At 37.2% G+C, this 20479-nt stretch overlaps 2 protein-coding genes across 3 annotated transcripts; both read left to right on the forward strand.

Annotated features, from left to right (window-relative positions):
* Positions 1-8334: 8334 nt before the first annotated feature.
* LOC113289801 (ankyrin-3-like) lies at positions 8335-15117 on the forward strand. 2 transcript variants are annotated; one of them, XM_026539181.1, is made up of 13 exons: positions 8335-8445; positions 8552-8614; positions 8720-8785; positions 8887-9051; positions 9185-9316; positions 10025-10164; positions 10396-10485; positions 11963-12088; positions 12499-12651; positions 13400-13501; positions 14140-14310; positions 14396-14475; positions 14584-15117. In XM_026539181.1, exons 1-13 carry the CDS (start codon positions 8415-8417, stop codon positions 14633-14635), a joined length of 1371 nt encoding a protein of 456 aa, XP_026394966.1. In that variant the 5' UTR covers positions 8335-8414; the 3' UTR covers positions 14636-15117. The 2 variants fall into 2 exon arrangements, with proteins under 2 accessions (XP_026394966.1, XP_026394970.1); XM_026539185.1 differs by lacking the exon at positions 14584-15117 and having other exon boundaries at positions 14398-14475.
* Positions 15118-16048: 931 nt separating this feature from the next.
* On the forward strand, positions 16049-20045 carry LOC113326221. The gene is made up of 6 exons (XM_026574009.1): positions 16049-16888; positions 17080-17248; positions 17323-17835; positions 17941-18956; positions 19110-19356; positions 19651-20045. The coding sequence occupies exons 1-6, from the start codon at positions 16049-16051 to the stop codon at positions 20043-20045; spliced, it is 3180 nt and encodes a 1059-aa protein (XP_026429794.1).
* The last annotated feature ends 434 nt before the right edge of the window (positions 20046-20479 follow it).

Below are 20479 nucleotides of genomic sequence, written 5' to 3' on the forward strand. Positions count from 1 at the left end.
ACCCAACCTGTGGGCTTCCATTTTTAATTTGTGGGCTTGTAATAATTTTTTCCATTTTTCTGTTGGGTTTGTAATTAATTTCTTGTGGGCTTGTTTGTTTAATTGCTTGTGGGCTTGTGGTGTTAGATTGATTTGGGCCTGTAGTTTTAAATTAGAAAAACTGAACTTTTAAAAGCCCAACTGGGCCGCAGACCAAACAAGCAACAGTTGGGCTATTTCAAAAGCTACATTGGGCTTCAGTTTGCATACACATTGTGGGCTTAGTTCACCTTCCCTTGGCAAAGCAATTTCTCCCACCAATGTGGGCTTGCTCCCAATACTAAAACCAAAATTTTTGCTCCCAATTAAAAACCAAATTTTTCTACCTCTTTAAAACCAAAATTTTCCCATAAAAAACCAAATAGTGGGCTTTGTGTCTTTTCAATATGGGCCAACCTCGTGCTCTCCATGAATACATGTATCCCACAATAAAAATTCCATTATCATGTATTGTCTTACCTCAAACCAATAACCCTTTTAAAATAAATGCAAGCATGATACAAATACTTCCTATATTTCGAGGGTTCGATTCTGAGAATCCCTATACTCATGTAAGAGAGTTTGAACAAATTTGTCGGACTATGCAACCTGATCATATGTCCGAAGACTCTCTGAAATTGCGTTTGTTTACATTTTCTCTAAAGGAAAGGGCCAAAACATGGTTTTACGGTTTGAGACCACAATTAATCAACACTTGGGACCAACTCACAGATCTATTTTTCAAAAAATTCTTTCCACATCATAGGACCATCGTTATTCGTCAAAGTATCAATTGTTTTGTCCAATTGGATGAGGAAACTGTTTTTCACTATTTTGAACGTTTTAATGATTTGTTGAGCGAATGTCCGCACCATGGATTTGAGAAGTGGAGACTTGTCGTCATCCTCTATGAGGGACTAGACTTTAAATCTCGAACCATGGTTGAGTCTATGTGTAATGGTAAATTTATTGATAAATCTGTGGATGATGCATGGAAATTTTTAGCTGAAATTGCAGAGAAAACCCATCAATGGGAATCTGTTAGGGAAACAGGGACAACGCCACATGGTATGAGTCACCCCCATGAGTTAGAGTCTTATTCTTGTGATAGCTCCGACCTTAGGATTGAAAATTATCCTAGATTGCAAAATCCCTATCATGATGATGATGATGATTATGATGTTATGTTAGAAGAACATGTCTATACTGAAAATGTTATGGAACCTTTGGGTTCAAATACATTAGGCTTCTCTGCCTCGACCTTCATGAATGATGTTTCTTCTAGTATTCCATATACATGTGATGTTGATACTGATTTTGAGCATGTGCATCTGTCCTATGAAGATGACTTAGGTAATATAGAATCTTCTGTTGACACTAATATGCATGAAAATATAATTGTTGTGTCTGATTCTCTACCTGGGTCACGTTGTGATTTCCACTGATTTGCCGATGCATGAGAATAATTCTGATGATGTTGATTCTGATTGTGTGATGATGGTGAGCATGTTGTGACACTTGTAGAAGACTTAGGAGATGTTGATTGATTAATAATGATGTGCCTATCGTCCTACAGTAACAAATCTGATGGCCTTCCACCCAACCTAGATTTGGTTTGTACCGATATTGTCAAACCAACTTTTCTGAAGCCAACCTAGGTTTGGAACTGTGTGCTCCAATTCCTTTGGACTATTTTGCATCTAATATAATATCTTTGAGGAGACACAGTTGGAATTAGCATGTGCCCGTCCCTAGCAAAGTTCATTTCGAGCTAGACCTTGTGCATGATGAACCCCCAAAACTGCGAGATTTTGTATCCAAAATTTTATCTGTTGAAAAATCCAGGTTTGGGGGTAGCTCATTTTGTTTCACAGTTCACTTGCGTTCTTCCTGTTATATTGTGTGAAGCTGTTGAAATCTACACTTTGTCTTTTGGGTTGATCCTCAACTCTTTAGATTGTTAGTGTATGGTGAATTTTTGTATATAATCCAGTAGATAAAAATTTTAAAAACCTTTTGTTCCTTTTGTATATATTTGCTAATCCAATATGATCTCGGCTGACATATGTTGGATTCTTGCCTTGAATAACGGAGTTCTAATCTTGCTTTCGCCGAAATCGGGTATTCTCTTTCCTTTTTCTCTACTCAGCATATCCTCTTCATATGTTGTATTATAATTTTTATATCTTTTGAAACATTGAGGACAATGTTTAGTTTAGGTTTGGGGGTATAGAGTAGATATCCCGATAACATGCTATAATTGAAAAAGAACTCTTCTTTTGAAAAAAATGAAAAATGAAAAAAAAAAAATTAAAAAATTGAAAAAATCATAAAAATGGAGCTCATTTACCTTGAAATGTTGACTCTTGTGCAAATATGTATTTTATTAGGAGTCTTAGTCTAGATATTTAGGCACCCTGATTCTAGCACAATTCACATAGTGATAAGAAACTTGCACGCGCACGATCTACCAATACATGTATAGCCTCATCTTGAGGTGTTCTATCGGAAGTTTTAGTTGCCAATCACTTTAGAATACTGAACGAAACTTGACTAGCTTGTTCTTTGGTTGGTTGGGATAGAAGTGGAGGTTACATTAAGAAAGACAACCATCGAATTTAACTGGGTGCATCAAAAAGGGCTACCTCTTGCAAAGTGTCATGTAATTTTTTGTTTCTTTTTGTTATGTATCAAAAGTGTTAGCAAGTGTTAAAAAAAAAAAAAAAACGATGTATATATTCAGAAAAAAATCAAAAAAATAAATAAATAAATAAATAAATAAAAAAAATCAAGTATTTATCAATTCCATCCTCTCTTGTTCCAAAAATAAAAGAGAGTAGTCAATGTAAATAAGAGTCATGTAAAGAGTCATTTTGTTGTTTCATGGTAATAAGCAAGGAGGGTGTATGCCATTGATGTACAACGCGAGTAATTGTGAAATACCTCCAACTCATTCACAATTCTCGTAAAGTCCGGACAGCTAGCTAGATTTCGACCTTGGTTCTTAGCCTGAGAAACTATCTCTTGGTGATTAGTAGTCATAACATCCGATCTTTCTTTACACATGTGTAGATACACTTTACACTCTTATCACATTCTTTATTTGTTATCAGTGCTAGGATTGTGCCTTTGGTAGCTAGATTGACATCTCCATTTTGCTGTGAGCTTAAACTGACTTGCATATGTCACATTTGATGGAATCTGAGCTTATATTTTGGCCTAGAACTTTGTAGGTACGTTCTAAGCAAACCTTCACGAGACTTCACTCGTCCACTAGGGACACTTGGTGGTTTAAAAGGCTTATTGCATTCGCTAAATGCAATCGAGAGACCAGCGACAGTGGTATAGGTAGGATTTCCTTAGTTTTGTTTTACTTGAGGACAAGTAAAATTCAGGTTTGGGGGTATTTGATGAGTGCTAAAAAGTGCATATTTCTATATATTTTTCTTGGCATTTAACTCATCTTTTGTGCATTAATTCTACATTTTATCCCATATTCTGTATTTTCATTGTTTTCAAGAATAAATATTTTTATTAATTAATTTTGCATTTTTAGGTACCAAATAAAGTTTGGATGAATTGCGGAGCAAAAAGAGCAGAAAAGTGGTGGAAGCCAAGAGGAATCACACAAGGAACCCGCGAAGAATGTTGTGCGCAAGACCAAAAGGCTAGAACTGGGCTTGAAGAGGAAGAATTGTTCTTAAAGAAGATATGGGCTTGGCATACCCAAGGCCCAAAACCCTCACCCAAACCCATTTCCAATATCCATACCCGCCTTCATATTCAGCCGTCGGATGGATCATCTCAGCATCCTACGGTCGCTTCATCGTCGAGCATCAAAGTATGAAGCTCCTGTCTAACACTACAGCACCTAACTCCATCTCAGATCGTCAGTTTTGATGTATCCCAGATCCAAAGGTCGCTTCATATCCATTTCCATCGAGCCGTTGGATCATTCTTTCATCTTTTCATCCTACGCCTTTCACCATCCAAACATCAAGACTTGATGAGTCTGCTCAACACCCAAGAACCCAAATCTATTAACCCAACCAAACACCCCCTACTCCAAAAATATCGAACCCATCTTCTTCTCCTCCCTTCTCTGCACAGCGACGCTGTCGCCTCCGCCACCAACTCCATCTCAACCACCACAACCACCAACACGAGTTCTCATATCAGCCAACAACTACACCCCATCATTCTCTTATCCCCTAGCCACTCATTACATCAACCCCTCAACCTATTCTTCCCACTGAAACCCTAGTTTTAGGGGTTGATGAAATTAGTGAGCTAGAAAGGCAATTGAAGGCATGGGAAGACACAGAAGACGCAATAGAAGAATGGGTCGACGTTATTGAGTGTTTTCAGAAAGTAGGTATGATTTAATTTTGATTTCTTTGAAACCCTAATTCTGATATTTTGGGGATTCTAGGGTTAGACGTGTGCAACTATAAATTGAGACCTTGGGTTGTTGTATAACGCATGCCTGGAATAGCCAGAGCACCACCAAGAGGCCTGGAATAGCCAGGACCTCAACTGTTAAATTTCAGTTGTTCAATTCATCATGTTCTAGTTTAATTGCTAAGGGGGAGATGAAATCATGATGCTTCTGCTAATTCAATCCAAGCTAGATATTGTGCTTGTTGTGCTGAAATTTTTAGGATAGTCTTAATCAAAGAACATCCTTTAGGTTGTTAAAACACCTAAGTGGCTTCTCTGCGGGTAGTTGCAGTGTGAGAGCCCCAACTATCACAAGGTTTAGAATTATCTTAGTGCCTTTAGCCTCCTTTCTAACCCAACCCTTTGATGAGCAGCAGGCATAGAACCTCCACTGCCATCTAGTTAGTCAGTTGAGCCAAGAAGCTCACTGATAACTATACAAGGGACAAGAGCAGTATTGAACTGAGATTGCCTTAGCTTAGGTAAAATGGTGGATTCGAAGCCTTAGTACCCTGTTGCATTGCTTTACTTTCTGTCACTATTTCAGTCACATACCAAAACAGCTCAGTTGTGTTTCAACACAACACAAAATTCATTCCCATTGTCACTAGAAAAGTAGAAACAACACCAGCTCCCTCCTTGTCCATGTGGACTTCCCCTGCTTATTCATTATCTACTATCTGACCCTGTATACTTACAGGTGTAAATATAACCATAGTTTTAGGTTGAATTCCTTAGCTATCACATGACATCCTTCCGCGACACTTGTCGCCTCATTCTTATAATGCATGTGTTGTTAGGTGTAAGCATAGAATTTTTTTTCCTTGTATGGATCCAACAATTCCTTCAAGAAATAAACCACATATTTCTCGTAGTCCTTCTTCCATGGCTTAATAAAACTCTCCAAATAAGATTCGAACTGGGCCACGGACATTGAGTGTACCATTAAATCCCAATGATGTTGAAAAGCCTTCTATAGTAACCCATTCGCTTCATATTCTGATTTGCTTTTCTTCTTGTCCTCCTCTCGTTGTTCCGGAGTTAGTTTTTGAAGACGCTCATCTTCCTCCTTTTCACGAGCGGTGCCTTTTTGTGGCTTTGGCCTTTGGATATGACCCCTACAATTACTTCTAATATTGCATTGTATGTGCCATGTGCAAAGAAAATGCTTAGCGTCCGGAAAAACTACTCCTATGGAATTCATTAGTGCTTGGTCCTTATCCGTTACTATGATCCTCGGAGTTTGATCGCCACTGTATATCTCCTTCAAGGTCTCTAGCATCCAAGTAAATATCACATCATTCTCCCGATCCATAAAGCCCCTTGCTACCGTGAAAGTTTGCTTGTCGGGGATGTGGCAAGCTATGTTTAACAACGACATGTTGTACTTGTTGGTCTTGTACGTACAATCTATTAACAAAATTTGATAGAAGCATTGAGCCAACTTGATCATCTCCGGATGCGCCAAGAAAATACGAGTCACTTTGCCTTCCAATACCTGCTTCTTCATTGTGTATCCGTGTTGATCGGCTAACCACTGAGATTGTTCCATAACCGCTCTACCATCCCATTTCCTCTTCCTAAAGGCTGCTCTTGCCGTGCAAATTTTCCTCAAAGTGGAAAAGTTATCCTTATCATCCTCCTTAATCTTCCTAAGGATGTCACTTGGTTTACACGCTTTCATCGACCTTGCCATTTCCAATTGATGTGGTTTCAACCCACAAACGGCCGCGTGTCCAATAAGAGATTCTGGATCACCATGATTATGACAACCATTCATCACTTTCTCGAGCTTGTATACCTTACCATTGGGTCTATTAACTATAATCTTAAACGGGCAACCATACTTATTTGATTTAGTAATGTATTCCCTTGTCGTCTTCTTCTCGTACGGTCTGTCCTTTGCCCGGTGACTTTCTTGTTTTCCACCTCTCTCACAAACAAGTTCCAAACGATCTCTTTTTGGACGACGACCTAAAACTAAGGCGCATTTGATCTCTATGCCCTTGTCTATAAACCATTGCTTTGCATCATTTCTTTCTTTCCATTCCAAATCAGTGAAATAGTGAGCAGAGGTATCAACACCCAGCAGAGATACGACTTTGGGTTGATCTTCGTCGAATGCTGCAACAATCTACAACATATATCGAAAGGTGTAGGATTTAGAATCAGTTTATGTGGCACAGTCGAGACAACCGATTTTAAATAATCGGATTATATGACCAATTATAAAGACCGATTAAGGACTTGATGATTTCAGATAAAAATATCCATATTTCACAATCGGTTCACATTGCATGACATGTAATCCGATTTTGGTCATCCTTTTTTCTGTATCATTTCGTCTCCACAATCGGATTATATGTATACGTCAATGAAATGATTGTGAACTTCGTGAATTTTATTGGAAAATCCAACTTAAGGAATCGGCATATGTGCATCAACAACATAAACCGATTTTGATCAGGTACCCATCGCCCCAAAAATTTACTACAATCGGTTTATATGGTGATGAACAACAACCGGTTATGATACCCAATTTGGGGATTTTTTCCATAATCGGTTTATGTGGTGATATCGAATAAACCGATTCTGGGAAATTTTTTTTCCTTTTTAGCGATCGGGCCGTCCAAATACATGTTTGTAGATCGTTACAACTCATAAATATTTATTAGAAGCATCATCACCTTCTTGTTCCTGACGATATTGTTCTTGTGCTTGAATAATATCCTCAAGCATTCTTTGGTTGACATCCTCTTCTTCTTTCAACAAATTATCCAATTCGGTAGGATCGAATCATGATAATTTGATGCACCCACTTCTTCATCACTACTAGAGTCTTCATCGTCACTATAAAGTTTTATTTTTGCTAACAAAAATCACAAATCCTAGTTTTTTCTTTTTTTCCTCTCCTTCTTCTTTCCCTCCAAACCTTAAAAGAGGAAATGAATTTCTACTCTAATCCTAACACTATAATCAAAGTCAAACACTAATTAATTTCACTAATATCAACTTAATTAATCATCAGTAATGAATAAGGGCATATTAGCCATTAACATAAATAGGGGGATAAGGGGTTTTTAGATTTTACTTCTTAATGAGCCTTTTTGGTTTTTAGTGGTAGGCCCAAATTAATCACAGTAGGCCCCAATTTAGCCAGGTTCAAAAAGGGTATTTGAATCTTAAATTTCTGCAAAAGATTATTGAGAAAGAATTTTAGCAGATGATGAAAATTTTACTCTTTGGATCATTTTATATCATGAGAAACATTTAATTTTGGATATTATTCCGAATTCTTACACAGTATTCAAAGACAGTAATTAGCTGTAATAATACTGCATCCGTACCATGGTTTTTAAAAGCGTATGCTTCACGCTTCGGAGCGTACACTTCGCTTCAAATTTCATCATTTCGCTTCAAAGCGGTCATGTGAAGCGCACCTTTCATGAAGCGTACGCTTCGCTTCAAATTTCAGCATTTCGCTCTGAAGCGGTCATGTAAAGCTCATGTTTTAAGGGGGAATTGAACACCCCACCTCCCACTCGTCTGGAGTAGGTTGAACTGGTGTACACACGCTTTGTTTTTGATAAAAATTGGACTTATATAAAATTTATATAAATATTATCTTCCTAATAAATTTATAATTACTAGTTACGACTAATTTATTTATAAGAAAACATCCGCTTCAAACATCAACCATGAAGCGAAGCTTCACGCTTCGACATAAGCATCACTTCCTAAAAATGAAAAACGCTTCACGCTTTCAATACCTTGATCCGGACACTAAGAATCTAAGATTATTACAACATAAGTCAAGTCAACATTAACTAATTGACTTGACACACAAACTGTTCACACACTTTATATCCCTAATAAGAAAATATCCCCAATAAAACCCCTCTAAAGCCACTCTCATTTCCCTTCTCATCTCTGATACTCGAAAGACACCTCTTGAGATGAGAACCCTAGAAATGGAGAGCTTTAGATGTGGGTTTTCTTCGTCTGTGAAAAAACTAATTCTCTTCTTTGGTTTCACTGTCTTCGTCTTGATTTTGATCTTCGTTTCGTGTTTTTTATTTTTGTTCATTTGCAGCTCAAGAAACGATGTTTTTACAAGCTATGGATAGATTTGTGGACGATCGGGAATATTCACCAAGTCTGTCTTCCTCCATTCTCCCTCCTCTTAGAACTCCTTATATACTTATTTAACTCTTTCCTCGTCTTGATTTTTATTTTATTTTTCCTTGTTTTGTTCTTGCAGAATCAAGCTCACCACATTTTGCGTTTTTTAATGCTGCTTACACTAATAAAATCCATAACTTCAAGTGTAAGAAAAACAGTATATGTCTATTTGATTTTATTTTATTTAAATTTTTGTAAAAATCTGTGTTAAAATCTTGTTTGGTCATTTTTTGGGGTTGGCTTCAGATCATGCTAAATGTGAAGAGATTGGAGTAGCAACTACGATTGGAAAGATGAGAGATGAAGATGAAAGAGGATGTCTTCATTTTGCTGCTGCAGGAGGAAGTTTAGAAGTTTGCAAATATTTGATTGAGACGTTGAAACTTGATGTGGATCCCAAAGATGAACATGGTATTATATTATGAAGAGATTTTGTCTTGTCAATGTCATATTTCCTTGTGTGATTTTCAATTGTTTTTTATGCAGATAAATTTGCTACTGTAACAATTAAATATATATTCTTCTTGTTGTATCTATTTTGCAGGTCACACACCCTTGTATCATGCAGCTATAAAAGGACGTTTGAAAACGGTTCGATATCTTCTTGAAATGGGTGCCAATGCTGATGCAGCAACTGATACGAATTACACGCCTTTACACTGTGCTGCAAAGATAGGTACTCCCTCTCTAAATGGTTCCGGCTTCTGTTAGATTCTAGTTTGATCTTCACCGGTGTCCGTAAATCTAAACATGTTGTCCCACCTTACAATTTAATTGTACCTTTAATATTACAGTTAATAAGAATTTATTATCTGGAAACTATTGTGACTGCATTAAAAACTTCACTGGTGTGAGTTCTGTGGACACACTGGACTACTGGAGTGGAGGATGTACCTCATTGCGTGAATTAAGTTTTAGTGCATGTATGTGATCTCCAATTACTAGTAGACCTAGCTACATGCTATTAGCCATTACGTGTTAAGGAGGCACAACACTGTCCTATTTGTGGGGTCAGATAAATCATAACCAACCAAATGGATATCAATATCATAGTAAAATAATGACTTCTTTGACTGGCTGGATGGTCATTCTACTAGTGAGCCATCCTGATTTGTTGGTCTAGGAATATCTTAGTCCCAACTTTACACAAGGTTTTAGTTGTTCAAGCCCACATGAATTATATTAAATGCCTTCCAAAGATTCAGCAGACAGGGCTAATACTCCATCTTGGTGTATTTTTCATTAGACCTGTGTAAAGACTCAACTTCCTCAAAGTAGGTTATGAAGTCTGAATACCAGTAAGATGTTTCTTAACTTCTTACCAGATATCTTGATATATTCGAACGTATGAGTAAGCATGCGGTTCTTGTGAGATTATGTGCAGGTAATACAAAGATAATGACCTTGTTACTTTCAAGGGGTGCACGCGTTGATGTTGCAAGTAGGACTGGCACTGCCCTTCAAAGGGCTGCTAGTTGTGGTCATCGAGGTGCCGTTAGAGTGTTGTTGGATCACAGTGCAAATGTAAGTTGGGTGCTTCTGCTGGTATTAAACAGTTGCTGACTGTAAGGTAGTCGATATTTAGAATGCCAGCTTCAAAACATACCAAGTTACCAACTTCCTCTTTCTGTAACCTTATGCAGTTTATTTTTAATTGTAAAAATTATTAGGACAATTATCTCTATTTAAGAGCAGCATATGGTACCTGCTTACTTAACTAAAGTGAAATTTTACAGACTGTCTTTTACTATGCAGCCCAATGTTGTTACCTCTCAGGGTATGCTTAGACCACTAATGTCGGCGATTCTTGGCAAGTCATGGGAAACTATGGAACTTCTACTACAGGTTACAAAATTTCTAAACCTTCTGGTGGCACAATGTTTTATTGTTTACTTAAACCAAGGCAAGTTTTGGAAGTTGTAGCTCTATGTTCCTTCATAAGTCAGAAGAGGCAACTACGATTTGTGTTCTGATATGTTTGTGTGCGTGTGTGTATCGTTGAGAATTTTCACCATCTTCTTTTTTTACTAGTATCTATCCGGGTTTACCTCATTGTATTAATGCTGGTTTACAATCCCAATCTCTGGCACCGCAACCCACAAAATTTGCATTGATATTAACGTTTGACCAATTAGTTATTAATTCTGCATTAATGCTAATTTATAAACCATTAATGCTAATTTATAAACCTAATCCCTGGCACTGCAACCAACAAAGTTTGCAAACATTTGGCAACTACGTGATATTATGGCGATCAACGATCTTAAATTTCAGAGTTGACTATTTAATTTCAGACTGAAAAAGTTGATGTAAAAGAATTCCAGTTTTAAATTCTTTTTCCGAAACGGTGTCTCAGTTACTTTTTATTTCTTGTTTTTTGTATCAGTAGGTTGTCATCGCTTAATTAGTTTCTCACAGATGAGGCCTGTCATTAGTTGTGTTTTTCTTATTTGACCTTGTAGAAAGCCGTTTCTATGTGGTTGTTTTAGATTTGGATATAGTCACCCAAATGCTGGTCCACCTAAATGAGGTGAATTAGTTACAGCGTTTCTCTGGTTAACCTGGTGTCGAGGCATAAACCTGTCTGCTTTTTGTGAATAAAGCTTGCAGTTCTACCCTGAGTGTTACTCTTATTTCTTGTTATGAGCTGCTAACAAGACCAGTTACTAAAATTTGTGGTCAGCCAGTCTATTCTCTCTTCTTCTTTTTTTCTTCTTACTACTTGGTATCTTTTGTCAAGTTCTTCAGGTATTAGTAAACTGTTTCCATTGTATGTCGCAACTAGACTTGTCCGACTCCTTTTATTTTTCTAGTACTTTTTTATGCCTGATCATTCATCTCTCTTATATTATATTTTCTTGTTGTTCAAGCTCTTAGAATTATTATGAAATTCTGAACAGAAACCAAAATGTTAGTATGGAGCCTTATAATTCTTATGGACCATAATAGCGGGAGTCATAATTCTGCAGTTTTGGAAACACAGTCAGGCTTACTACTTGCATTCTCGAAACTACATGTTTCTGTAATTTTTTCACATCCCATTATCTTCTGGAAGATGTAATGTATTGATGAAATTATCTCCAGAATAGTTTGCTGATTTCATTGGGCAAGTCTGTTTAGATAGTAGCTTTCTGTAAGCTCTCTAAGCGCTTTGCTCATCTCTTCTTGTATCTTTCGAGGGTGGTTTGTTGGCACCCTTTCTTATTTATTCTGGTTTTTGCCTTTTCTGAACTATCTCCAGAACGTATCATATATATATGCACCTTTCATAGCTTTTGTGTCCTGGAACATGTAATAAATTTTTCTATTCTCATATATATAGGCAGGCGCTGACCCAAATGCTGTATCATGTGGAAGTTCACCTTTGATATTTGCAGCAAGGGATGGACGCGTAGATGATATCAAGCGCTTACTGGAAGCTGGTGCAGATCCAAATTATACAATGAATGTATGTATTTAGCTTTAATTTTTTGCTCAGTGTTTTGCTCAATGTTTCTTCACATTTTGGCATCTGTTTCATATCTAAGTATGAGGATTAGTTCATACAACTTATTCATATCTAAGTACGTTTTCCCTCCACATATAGCTGATTATGCAGGTCCATGCACCTTCTTCATGAGTTGTACCTGATCACTAGTGTGAGGATTAGTTCTTCGCCTGTGTTTGATTCCTTTGATAGTTATGTTCCTAATCTATTTCATATCTATGTCAAGGCTATCTAAGCAAATACTTTATAAGATTTCACAACTGCTTTGAACCTTATTGCATTAGAACTATAAGTAGCATGTTTGTTCAGTACAAAATTTCTTGCTATGTGACATCCAGTTTCTTATCTAATTTGGTTCTGTTTCATTGCAGGCAGGGCTGACAGCATTAGAAATTGCCGCTATTGAGTGCAACCATCCAATTGTTCGGGTTCTTTTTCCTGTGACATCTCGCATTCCAACTTATCCTGATTGGAGCATTGGTGGACTAATGAAGGATGTAAATTCTGCTGCAAACAAAACGCAGGTATGGAGTTTATATCATACATGCCCAATGTGTTGTCTAACTTGGTTTCGTTTCCTTTCACGATTACTTAGCAAATGGGCTCTTCTATCTCCTTTTCGTATTAGTGAAAATCATTGACAGCTTCATCTTTCCCATCCACCAGTTCTTCTACCTCTAGGGGGCTTCCCTTCTTTTTCGCCTCCACTATGAGTTATCATGTTTGTAATCCTACTTTTTGTAAACCCCCAGGTTACTGAAAAAATAATAATAAGCCGTTATACCAATATTCTTGGAAGCAATTATGCGCCATAAAAAATTGCTCATAACTACATACTAGTCTTGCTATGTGGTATTGCCTCTACTAGTCAACTACCTGTGGAGCATGCCGGAGAGTTTGAGGCTTGTTTACTTCATAAGTTTTTTACGAAACATTGAAGTTCTTGAACTATTTACTGTCTCTCACAAAATAATTTGTATACACAAATTCTAAACAACATGCACACAGGCTAGCCAACGGCTGTGGCCCACTTTATAGAAGGCCAGTCTCACGCTGAAGCTAAGGCTAGGCTTCTAGCTTGAGTTGTTAGCATGCCAGGTCAGCTATTGCTGTTACTAGACAAGCCGACTTGTTTGACGCATCTAGTTATGGTGCACCATACTAATTTCTATCATCTCACATATCATATGCGTGTATGCATTCATGACTAATTCTGTAGGTTTATAAAAAAATTGATGTGTATTCATGAAAAAGTTGGAAAATCTTTGGCAGAGGGTAGTCCATGCCGAGGAGAAATTCCATCAGGCAAAATCGAAAGGAAGAGATGCATTCCAGGGAGAACAGTATCTTATGGCAGCTCATTGGTTTCAAGAGGTAGTTTTCATTCTATGAAATCCTTTGCACTTTATGCAGCCGTTAGATATCCATAATGGTTATTGGACAAGAATCTATACAGCTTATAAGTTCTGTTGCTAGATGTTATTTGGTATTTAAATTCTGAGTAATTTGGACATTTTTTTCCTTAGGTTTTACTTATTTACTCTTTGATCATGACGAGTTAGTACCCCGACCTTTCTTCGTCTTTGTGGCATGTATGTCTGTGTAAATTAGCAATGGTAACTCATTAGATTAACACGAAATATATTTCTTAGCTTCATCACTGAACTGCTCACTTTCACGTAAACATACGAGCATCTAGGGTGTGGATAACTTTTTCTTTGTGTGCATTTCTTTTATATCTAGTGATTTTCATTTATCATTCTTTTTATGATCTCGAATTTTACAATTAAAATTTTAAGTCTCGTGTTTGGTGTATTCCTCTAGTTCTTTTGATTGATTTTGACATCTAAACATACCTGGTTCTGGTGTTCTGGTAGCGTATGGAGTACCTATAGGAAGAAATATATGTCAATGACCGTGGATACTTTTGATATACTGAGTTGATTACTCAACATATTTCCTTTTTTGTTGATTACTTTGATGATTTAGTCTTTTTTGTAATGGAAACACAGGCCTTGGCTATTTCTCCAAAAGATGCAGCTGTATTATCCAACTTGAGTGCCTGTTATGCATGTCTGGATGATGGAATAGAAGCGCTTGACTATGCCACTAAATGCATGTATGAAAGGCCTGAATGGCCTAAGGCTCACTATAGGATGGGTGTCGCACACAGTATACTGAAAGTATGTACCTTCCCTCTATTTCCTTACTCCAGTAGGCAATAAACAATATCCCTTTTCAACTTTTTGCTTGATTTTTTTGTCACAGAGGTACAATGATGCATCACTTGCCTTCAAGAAGGGTGTGATGCTCGACCCGGAAAACAAAGAGCTTCAAGATGCGTACATGTAAAGTTTTTATACCTTCATCTCCAACATCAAGAACCCTGATATGATATTTTCCAGCTTTACTGATCTAATTTGTTTCATACTAATATAGTTTTGTATCTTTAACAGGGAAGCTATCATGGCTAGAGTGACCTATCTCAAAAGTGTAAAAGATAACTGAAAAATGTGGAGATGAAAGCATTAAAATGATGAGAAGTAATTCACATGGGAACAAATTCTGTAAATGAAGTATTCTAGAAGACATTAGTTGGTAGCTGAAGTATACTGCTAGTTTATGAAGGATGGTAAAAGTTTAATCAAACTAACCCAAATATGATCTGACGAGTTTCATCTTTTGAATTTTATTTTTGTGAATTCCTAGGTTTGTGATTTGGGTGCCACTTACCACTGAGGAGTGACATGTTGGACAGTATGTGGTTTATGAATTCTTTTAATCCTTACGAAGGTTAAAACTTTTGATGTGCAAGTTTAGTTGGTACCACCGTACCACGTATCAGTTTGCCTTTCCCCGCGATACTGACTGCAGCTTCCATTGGGTTTTCTTTTTAGCCAGGAAAGTAAGTACCGGAAATTTGTATTACCCTAAGAATGAGAAACCTAGATGATGATGATGATGAATTGAAACTTAGGTTATTTCCTTTTTCTTTGAGAGATAAAAGCCAAATCTTGGCTATTTAGTTTGACTGCTGAGTTAATTGAAACCTATGACCAACTTTGAGCTGTCTTTTTACGGAAGTTTTTATTAGAACGTAAATCTACACATTTACTCAACAAGAGGGAGAATCTTTATATGAGTGTTAATCATTTTTTCGGTACTTATTTTCTTGCTATCGGTTCTAATCGTTCTTTTAGATACGGTTCATTAGAAAAAAAAGAAGAGGTTGTAGCATAATTAGGGCAATTCATATGGCAATTAACAAATATTTTTTGTTGTTGAGCTGTGTAGTATTTTAGGTCCTAGTAGTGATTTTATTAATATAAACTAATAAAAGTTGGGTCCCACTAATTATTTAATTAATAAATATAATAATAAAAGATAAATCCTAAATATAGCACGGTGGCGTTTTTGCTTCAACCGCGCGGTTCTCTATCAAGCGCGTGTGAGATCTTCTGCCTCACTCAACAAACCAATAATTTTGTTGGTTTGTCCATCCATTTTTCATGTTTGTTGAGTTCATAGTGAGATAAAATGAACAAACTTCATGTTTATGCTCTTAGCACGAGAAATTATCAATTTCTCCTAGTTCGTCACATCAATATTTGGAAATGATTTTATCTTCTTGGTGTGTTTCTTTTCGTGAGAAAATCTAGTTCGAGTAATTATACACCCGACAAATCTTAAAATCACAACATCTTCTTTCAGGAGGCTCTGCAAATCGGAGAAAACTGAGTTAACTAGGTTCTAGATTTTTGTTCAGATACTTGGATTATTAACTGTTTAGTGCAAGACGACCCCTCTAAACTAGTTTGGTTACTTACATGTATGTATTGCTCCTCTTATCCCAACAATAAAGAGAAGCAATGGTCATATATAAAGGAGTTAAGTCAGAGTATACATCAGTCGTGGGTCATTATGGGTGACTTAAACCTTGTTTTCAGTAATGAAGATGAATTTTACTTTAAAGTTGAAAATGCAGATACTTGGATTACTAATTGTTTAGTGCAAGACGACCCCTCTAAACTAGTTTGGTTACTTACATGTATGTATTGCTCCTCTTATCCCAACAATAAAGAGAAGCAATGGTCATATATAAAGGAGTTAAGTCAGAGTATACATCAGCCGTGGGTCATTATGGGTGACTTAAACCTTGTTTTCAGTAATGAAAATAGGCCTTCTGCAACTGTTACCATCCCAAGTACTTCTAATACTTCTCATGTTACTTCTCGTGCTTTAAATCCGTATACTTCTTCTTCTCGAGATGCTCTATATGTTCATTTAATCTATGAAGCTGGATTAAAAGATATGGGATATTCAGGCAGATCTTTCACATGGTTTAGTAGTGCTCATGGTACGGGTATAAGACGCTCAAGACTTGACAGAGCCATCACCGATGATGAGTGGGTTATTCACTTTCCAGATGCCAAGCTACTTCATCTGCCACAATTGGGATCAGACCATTGCCCAATTATGTTAGATTCTTCTTCTATAAATTGTGACAAGAAACAGAATTGGAAATATTTCCAATGTTATGAAAGAGATGAGACACTTAAAGAGGAAGTAGCTACAACTTGGAATCAACCAGTTAGTGGATTTCATGCTTATAAACTATCAAAACACTTGATACTGACCAGAAAGCATGTATCGAAGTGGAACAAAGAAATTTTTAGCAACATCCAGAGCAATATTTTCCTTCTTCATCAACAACTAGAGTCCATCCAATCTGGGAATCATGAACAAGACATAGATATTCAGGTATAACAAGTGGAGAATCAAATCGAGCATTGGCACCAAATACAGAATGATTTCTGGGGTCAAAAAGCGAGGGATGAATACTACCTAGAGATGGATAGAAACACAAGATTTCATCATGCAAATGCTAGGCGCAGATCAAAGAACAACATTGCTACATTAAAAGATGACAATGGTAACTGGTGCACCACAAGAGAAGATTTAGAGCAACTTCTGACGACACATTACAACTCCTTGCACATACTTACTCCCCTGCAAAGAATGATGCTATAATTCATTACATTCCACAAGTCATCACAACCTCAGATAATGAAGAGTTGATGAAAATTCCAGATTCTGCTGAAGTACTCGAAGCCTTAAAAAGTATGAAGTCTTGGAAGGCCCCTGGGCCAAACGGTTCCCAACAGGGTTCTTTAAAACTCATTGGGATATTGTAGGCAATGAAGTGGTGGAGATGATCAAGCATTTTTTCAGAACTGGCTACATTCTCAAGAGCTTAAACACAACCAATGTTTCTCTAATTCCTAAGACAAAAAACAAGCAGTTCCCATCTGACTTAAGACCCATTGCATTATGCAATACTTCATATAAAATAATCTCTAAGATTATGTCCTCAAGAATGAAGAAGTTCATGAAGAAGATTATATCTCCTTTACAGGCATCATATGTACCTGGGAGGCAGATTTCAGACAATATACATCTTGCTCAAGAGATTGTGCACACAATGAAGAATAAAAAGGAGTTATCAAAATATCTAGCTTTAAAGCTAGACATGTCGAAAGCCTTTGATAGGCTAGAGTGGCCATTTCTCATGGATGTCATGTCTAAAATGGGATTTTTCCCAGAATGGTGTAATTTGATCATACAGTGCATCGACACAACAAAGATTTCTATAACTCTAAATGGTGCACCATGTGATTCTTATCAGCCAACAAGGGCAGTGCGACAAGGTGACCCCTTGTCACCTTATCTCTTCATCATAATAATGAAAACTTTTTCTCGCCTGCTAATACATGCCGAGCAGAATAAGAAAATATAGGGTATCAAAATTGCAGATGGAGCTCCCTCAATTTCCCATTTATTCTTCGCGGACGACTGCCTACTATTCATTAATGCTAATCTCTATAATGTCAACAATCTACTGAAAATTATTGAAAAATTCGGTGCTGCGTCTGACCAAATGGTAAATTTTACCAAATCAAGTGTATACTTCAGTGCACATGTTCCACAGAGGTTTCAAAGGTTACTTACTAGTAGATTGAAGGTACCCAAGATGAACTCCAATGAAAGATACTTGGGCATCCCTCTCTTAATTGACAAGAATAAGATTGAATGTTTTACTCTATTGGTAGACAGATTTAAACACAGGTTATCAAACTGGAATGTCAAGACTATGACTCAGTGCAGCAAAGCTCTTATGGTTCAAAATGTAACAAGTACCATACCAGCCTATTCTATGAGTTGTATACAAATTCCCATAGACACAGTTAACAAGATCGACAGTATGCAAAGAAAATTCTACTGGGGTTTTGAGGAAAAAAAGGGAACATATACTGCATATTGGAAGCGTCTCAGTGTGCAAAAACATTTAGGGAGTCAAGGATTTTGTGACTTGAAGATTCTTAACAAATCTCTTCTAGTTAGAGCAGCTTGGAGAATCTGCATAAATTCAGAAGCTCAATGGGTTAAAGCTATGATGTCTAAATACTTTCCAGGTACTTCTCTTCTTCACACTGGTAACAAGACCAATTGTTCTTGTGTTTGGAATGGAGTGCAGAAGCAGATTCCCTTCATCAAAGAAAACAACAGATGGCGAGTGGGGAAAGGCGATAAAATTAAAATATGGATGGATACTTGGATTACAGGCATGGATGAACCACCAGTTCCTAGACAAGGGGTCACTGATAGTGAAAGCTATATCTGGGTAAATGAACTTTTTACTCATGATGGAAGGCAATGGAATATAGATTTGATCAGACATCTTTTTGATGCAGCAACAACTAATTTAGTCATCGGCATGAGGATTTCAGTTGCAGTGGCAGATAAATTGATCTGGAAATTAACAAGGAATGTAATTTTCTCACTAAAATCAGCATACTATAAACTGCAAGAGATTAGTCTGGGCAATATGCAATTCTCTACCAAGATCCAAAACTCAACAACCAGTTGGAAGCAATTTTGGAGCATTCAAACATGACCAAGAGTTGGGCACTTTTTGTGGAAGTGCTTATCAGATATTTTGCATACAAAGGAAAGACTTGCCAAAGCCTGCAGCTACATCAACCAGTCTTGCCCAATTTGCTCTCAATCTGTTGAAAGCACGATGCACATACTATTCCACTGCACTTTCTCAAAAGCAGTTTTGATGCAAGTGCCTGGCGTCTCCAGTGTTCTATCAGGAAGCTTTAACAACATTGCACAAGTTTTTGAAAATTGGTTTTTACAGGACATGCAGCAGTCCTCCCAACATGGTTGGTTGAATACAACAATGATCATCTCTTGGTCCATATGGAATGATAGATGTGAAGCTCAATTTCAGAATAAAAAACTAAATCCAATAACCACCGCTAGGAAGGCCTTACGTTTTGCCAGATACATTGGCAATCTTGGCATTAAACAGGCGAAGGTTAATAACACTTCGCAGGACAAAATATCACCTCAATGGAGACCACCAATCTTCCCTTTTATTACTATAAATTGTGATGCTTCTTTTGATCCTAACACTGGACTAACATGAGTTGCTTTTGTTTTACGTGATCATGCAGGAAAGTGGAGGGGATGTCAATCAAAATGCTATACAGGAGTAATCAACTCTGAACAGGCGGAGTGTCTAGCTTTCCTTGATGCAGTAAGATGGAGTAAAGAGTTGCAGCACAATCATATAGTCTTTGAAACAGACCTCAAGGGGATAGAAAGCTACATCAACAAACTAGCTCCGGATATTGCGTGGGAAAATGAAGACATACTGCTTGATGCAATGAATAAATTAAAAACAATCCCTCATTGGGAGTGCAATTTCATTCCTAGATTATGTAATAAAGCTGTTGACAAATTAGCTAAGTTCAGCAGGCGAAATGGTATTACCAATACCTGGTTCGATAATCCTCCTAGCATTGTTGAGAACCAGCTTTTATCAGACAATGTATTTCTTTCAAGTTAACGAAGTTCCAAATATTTAACATCAAAAAAAAAAATCTAGTTCGAGTAACAAATCCAAGGTAGGATAAAGCCAAACCAATCCAGGATCGAAATTTGAAAAAAATAGTCGAAAAATATTAAGGACGGCCAACTGGTGGCCTTGCCTGGGTGAACCCCACCTACCGACGTGACGCTGGACCTCACCTAACGACGTGGTGGACCTGGTGGTGATGGTGCGTCACTTCCAGTTCAACATTCCCAACAAAACCACTCTCATTTCCATTTTCATCTCTGATACTTAAAAAAAACCTCAAACAAAACCCTAAATTGGTGAGCTCTGGATGTGGGTTTGCTTCCTCTGTGAATAAAACCATTTCTCTTGTTTAGTGTTATTATCCCGGCATCAAAAAATTCTCCCGCCTTCTTTTCCTTCCATATCCCCTATTGGTTATAATA

Source organism: Papaver somniferum, chromosome 1 (genome assembly GCF_003573695.1).
Source record: "Papaver somniferum cultivar HN1 chromosome 1, ASM357369v1, whole genome shotgun sequence".
In the NCBI taxonomy this organism is placed as follows: Eukaryota; Viridiplantae; Streptophyta; class Magnoliopsida; order Ranunculales; family Papaveraceae; genus Papaver; species Papaver somniferum.

Coding starts and splice junctions, on each gene's coding strand:
- LOC113289801 (XM_026539181.1), top strand. CDS start 8,415: ATGAGAACCCTAGAAATGGAGAGCTTTAGAT. Junction 9,052..9,184: donor GGATCCCAAAGATGAACATG/GTATTATATTAT, acceptor TCTATTTTGCAG/GTCACACACCCTTGTATCAT. Junction 9,317..10,024: donor ACACTGTGCTGCAAAGATAG/GTACTCCCTCTC, acceptor GATTATGTGCAG/GTAATACAAAGATAATGACC.
- LOC113326221 (XM_026574009.1), top strand. CDS start 16,049: ATGGGTGACTTAAACCTTGTTTTCAGTAATGAAGATGAATTTTACTTT. Junction 17,249..17,322: donor AGTACTCGAAGCCTTAAAAA/GTATGAAGTCTT, acceptor GGGATATTGTAG/GCAATGAAGTGGTGGAGATG. Junction 18,957..19,109: donor TCTGGAAATTAACAAGGAAT/GTAATTTTCTCA, acceptor TTTTTGTGGAAG/TGCTTATCAGATATTTTGCA.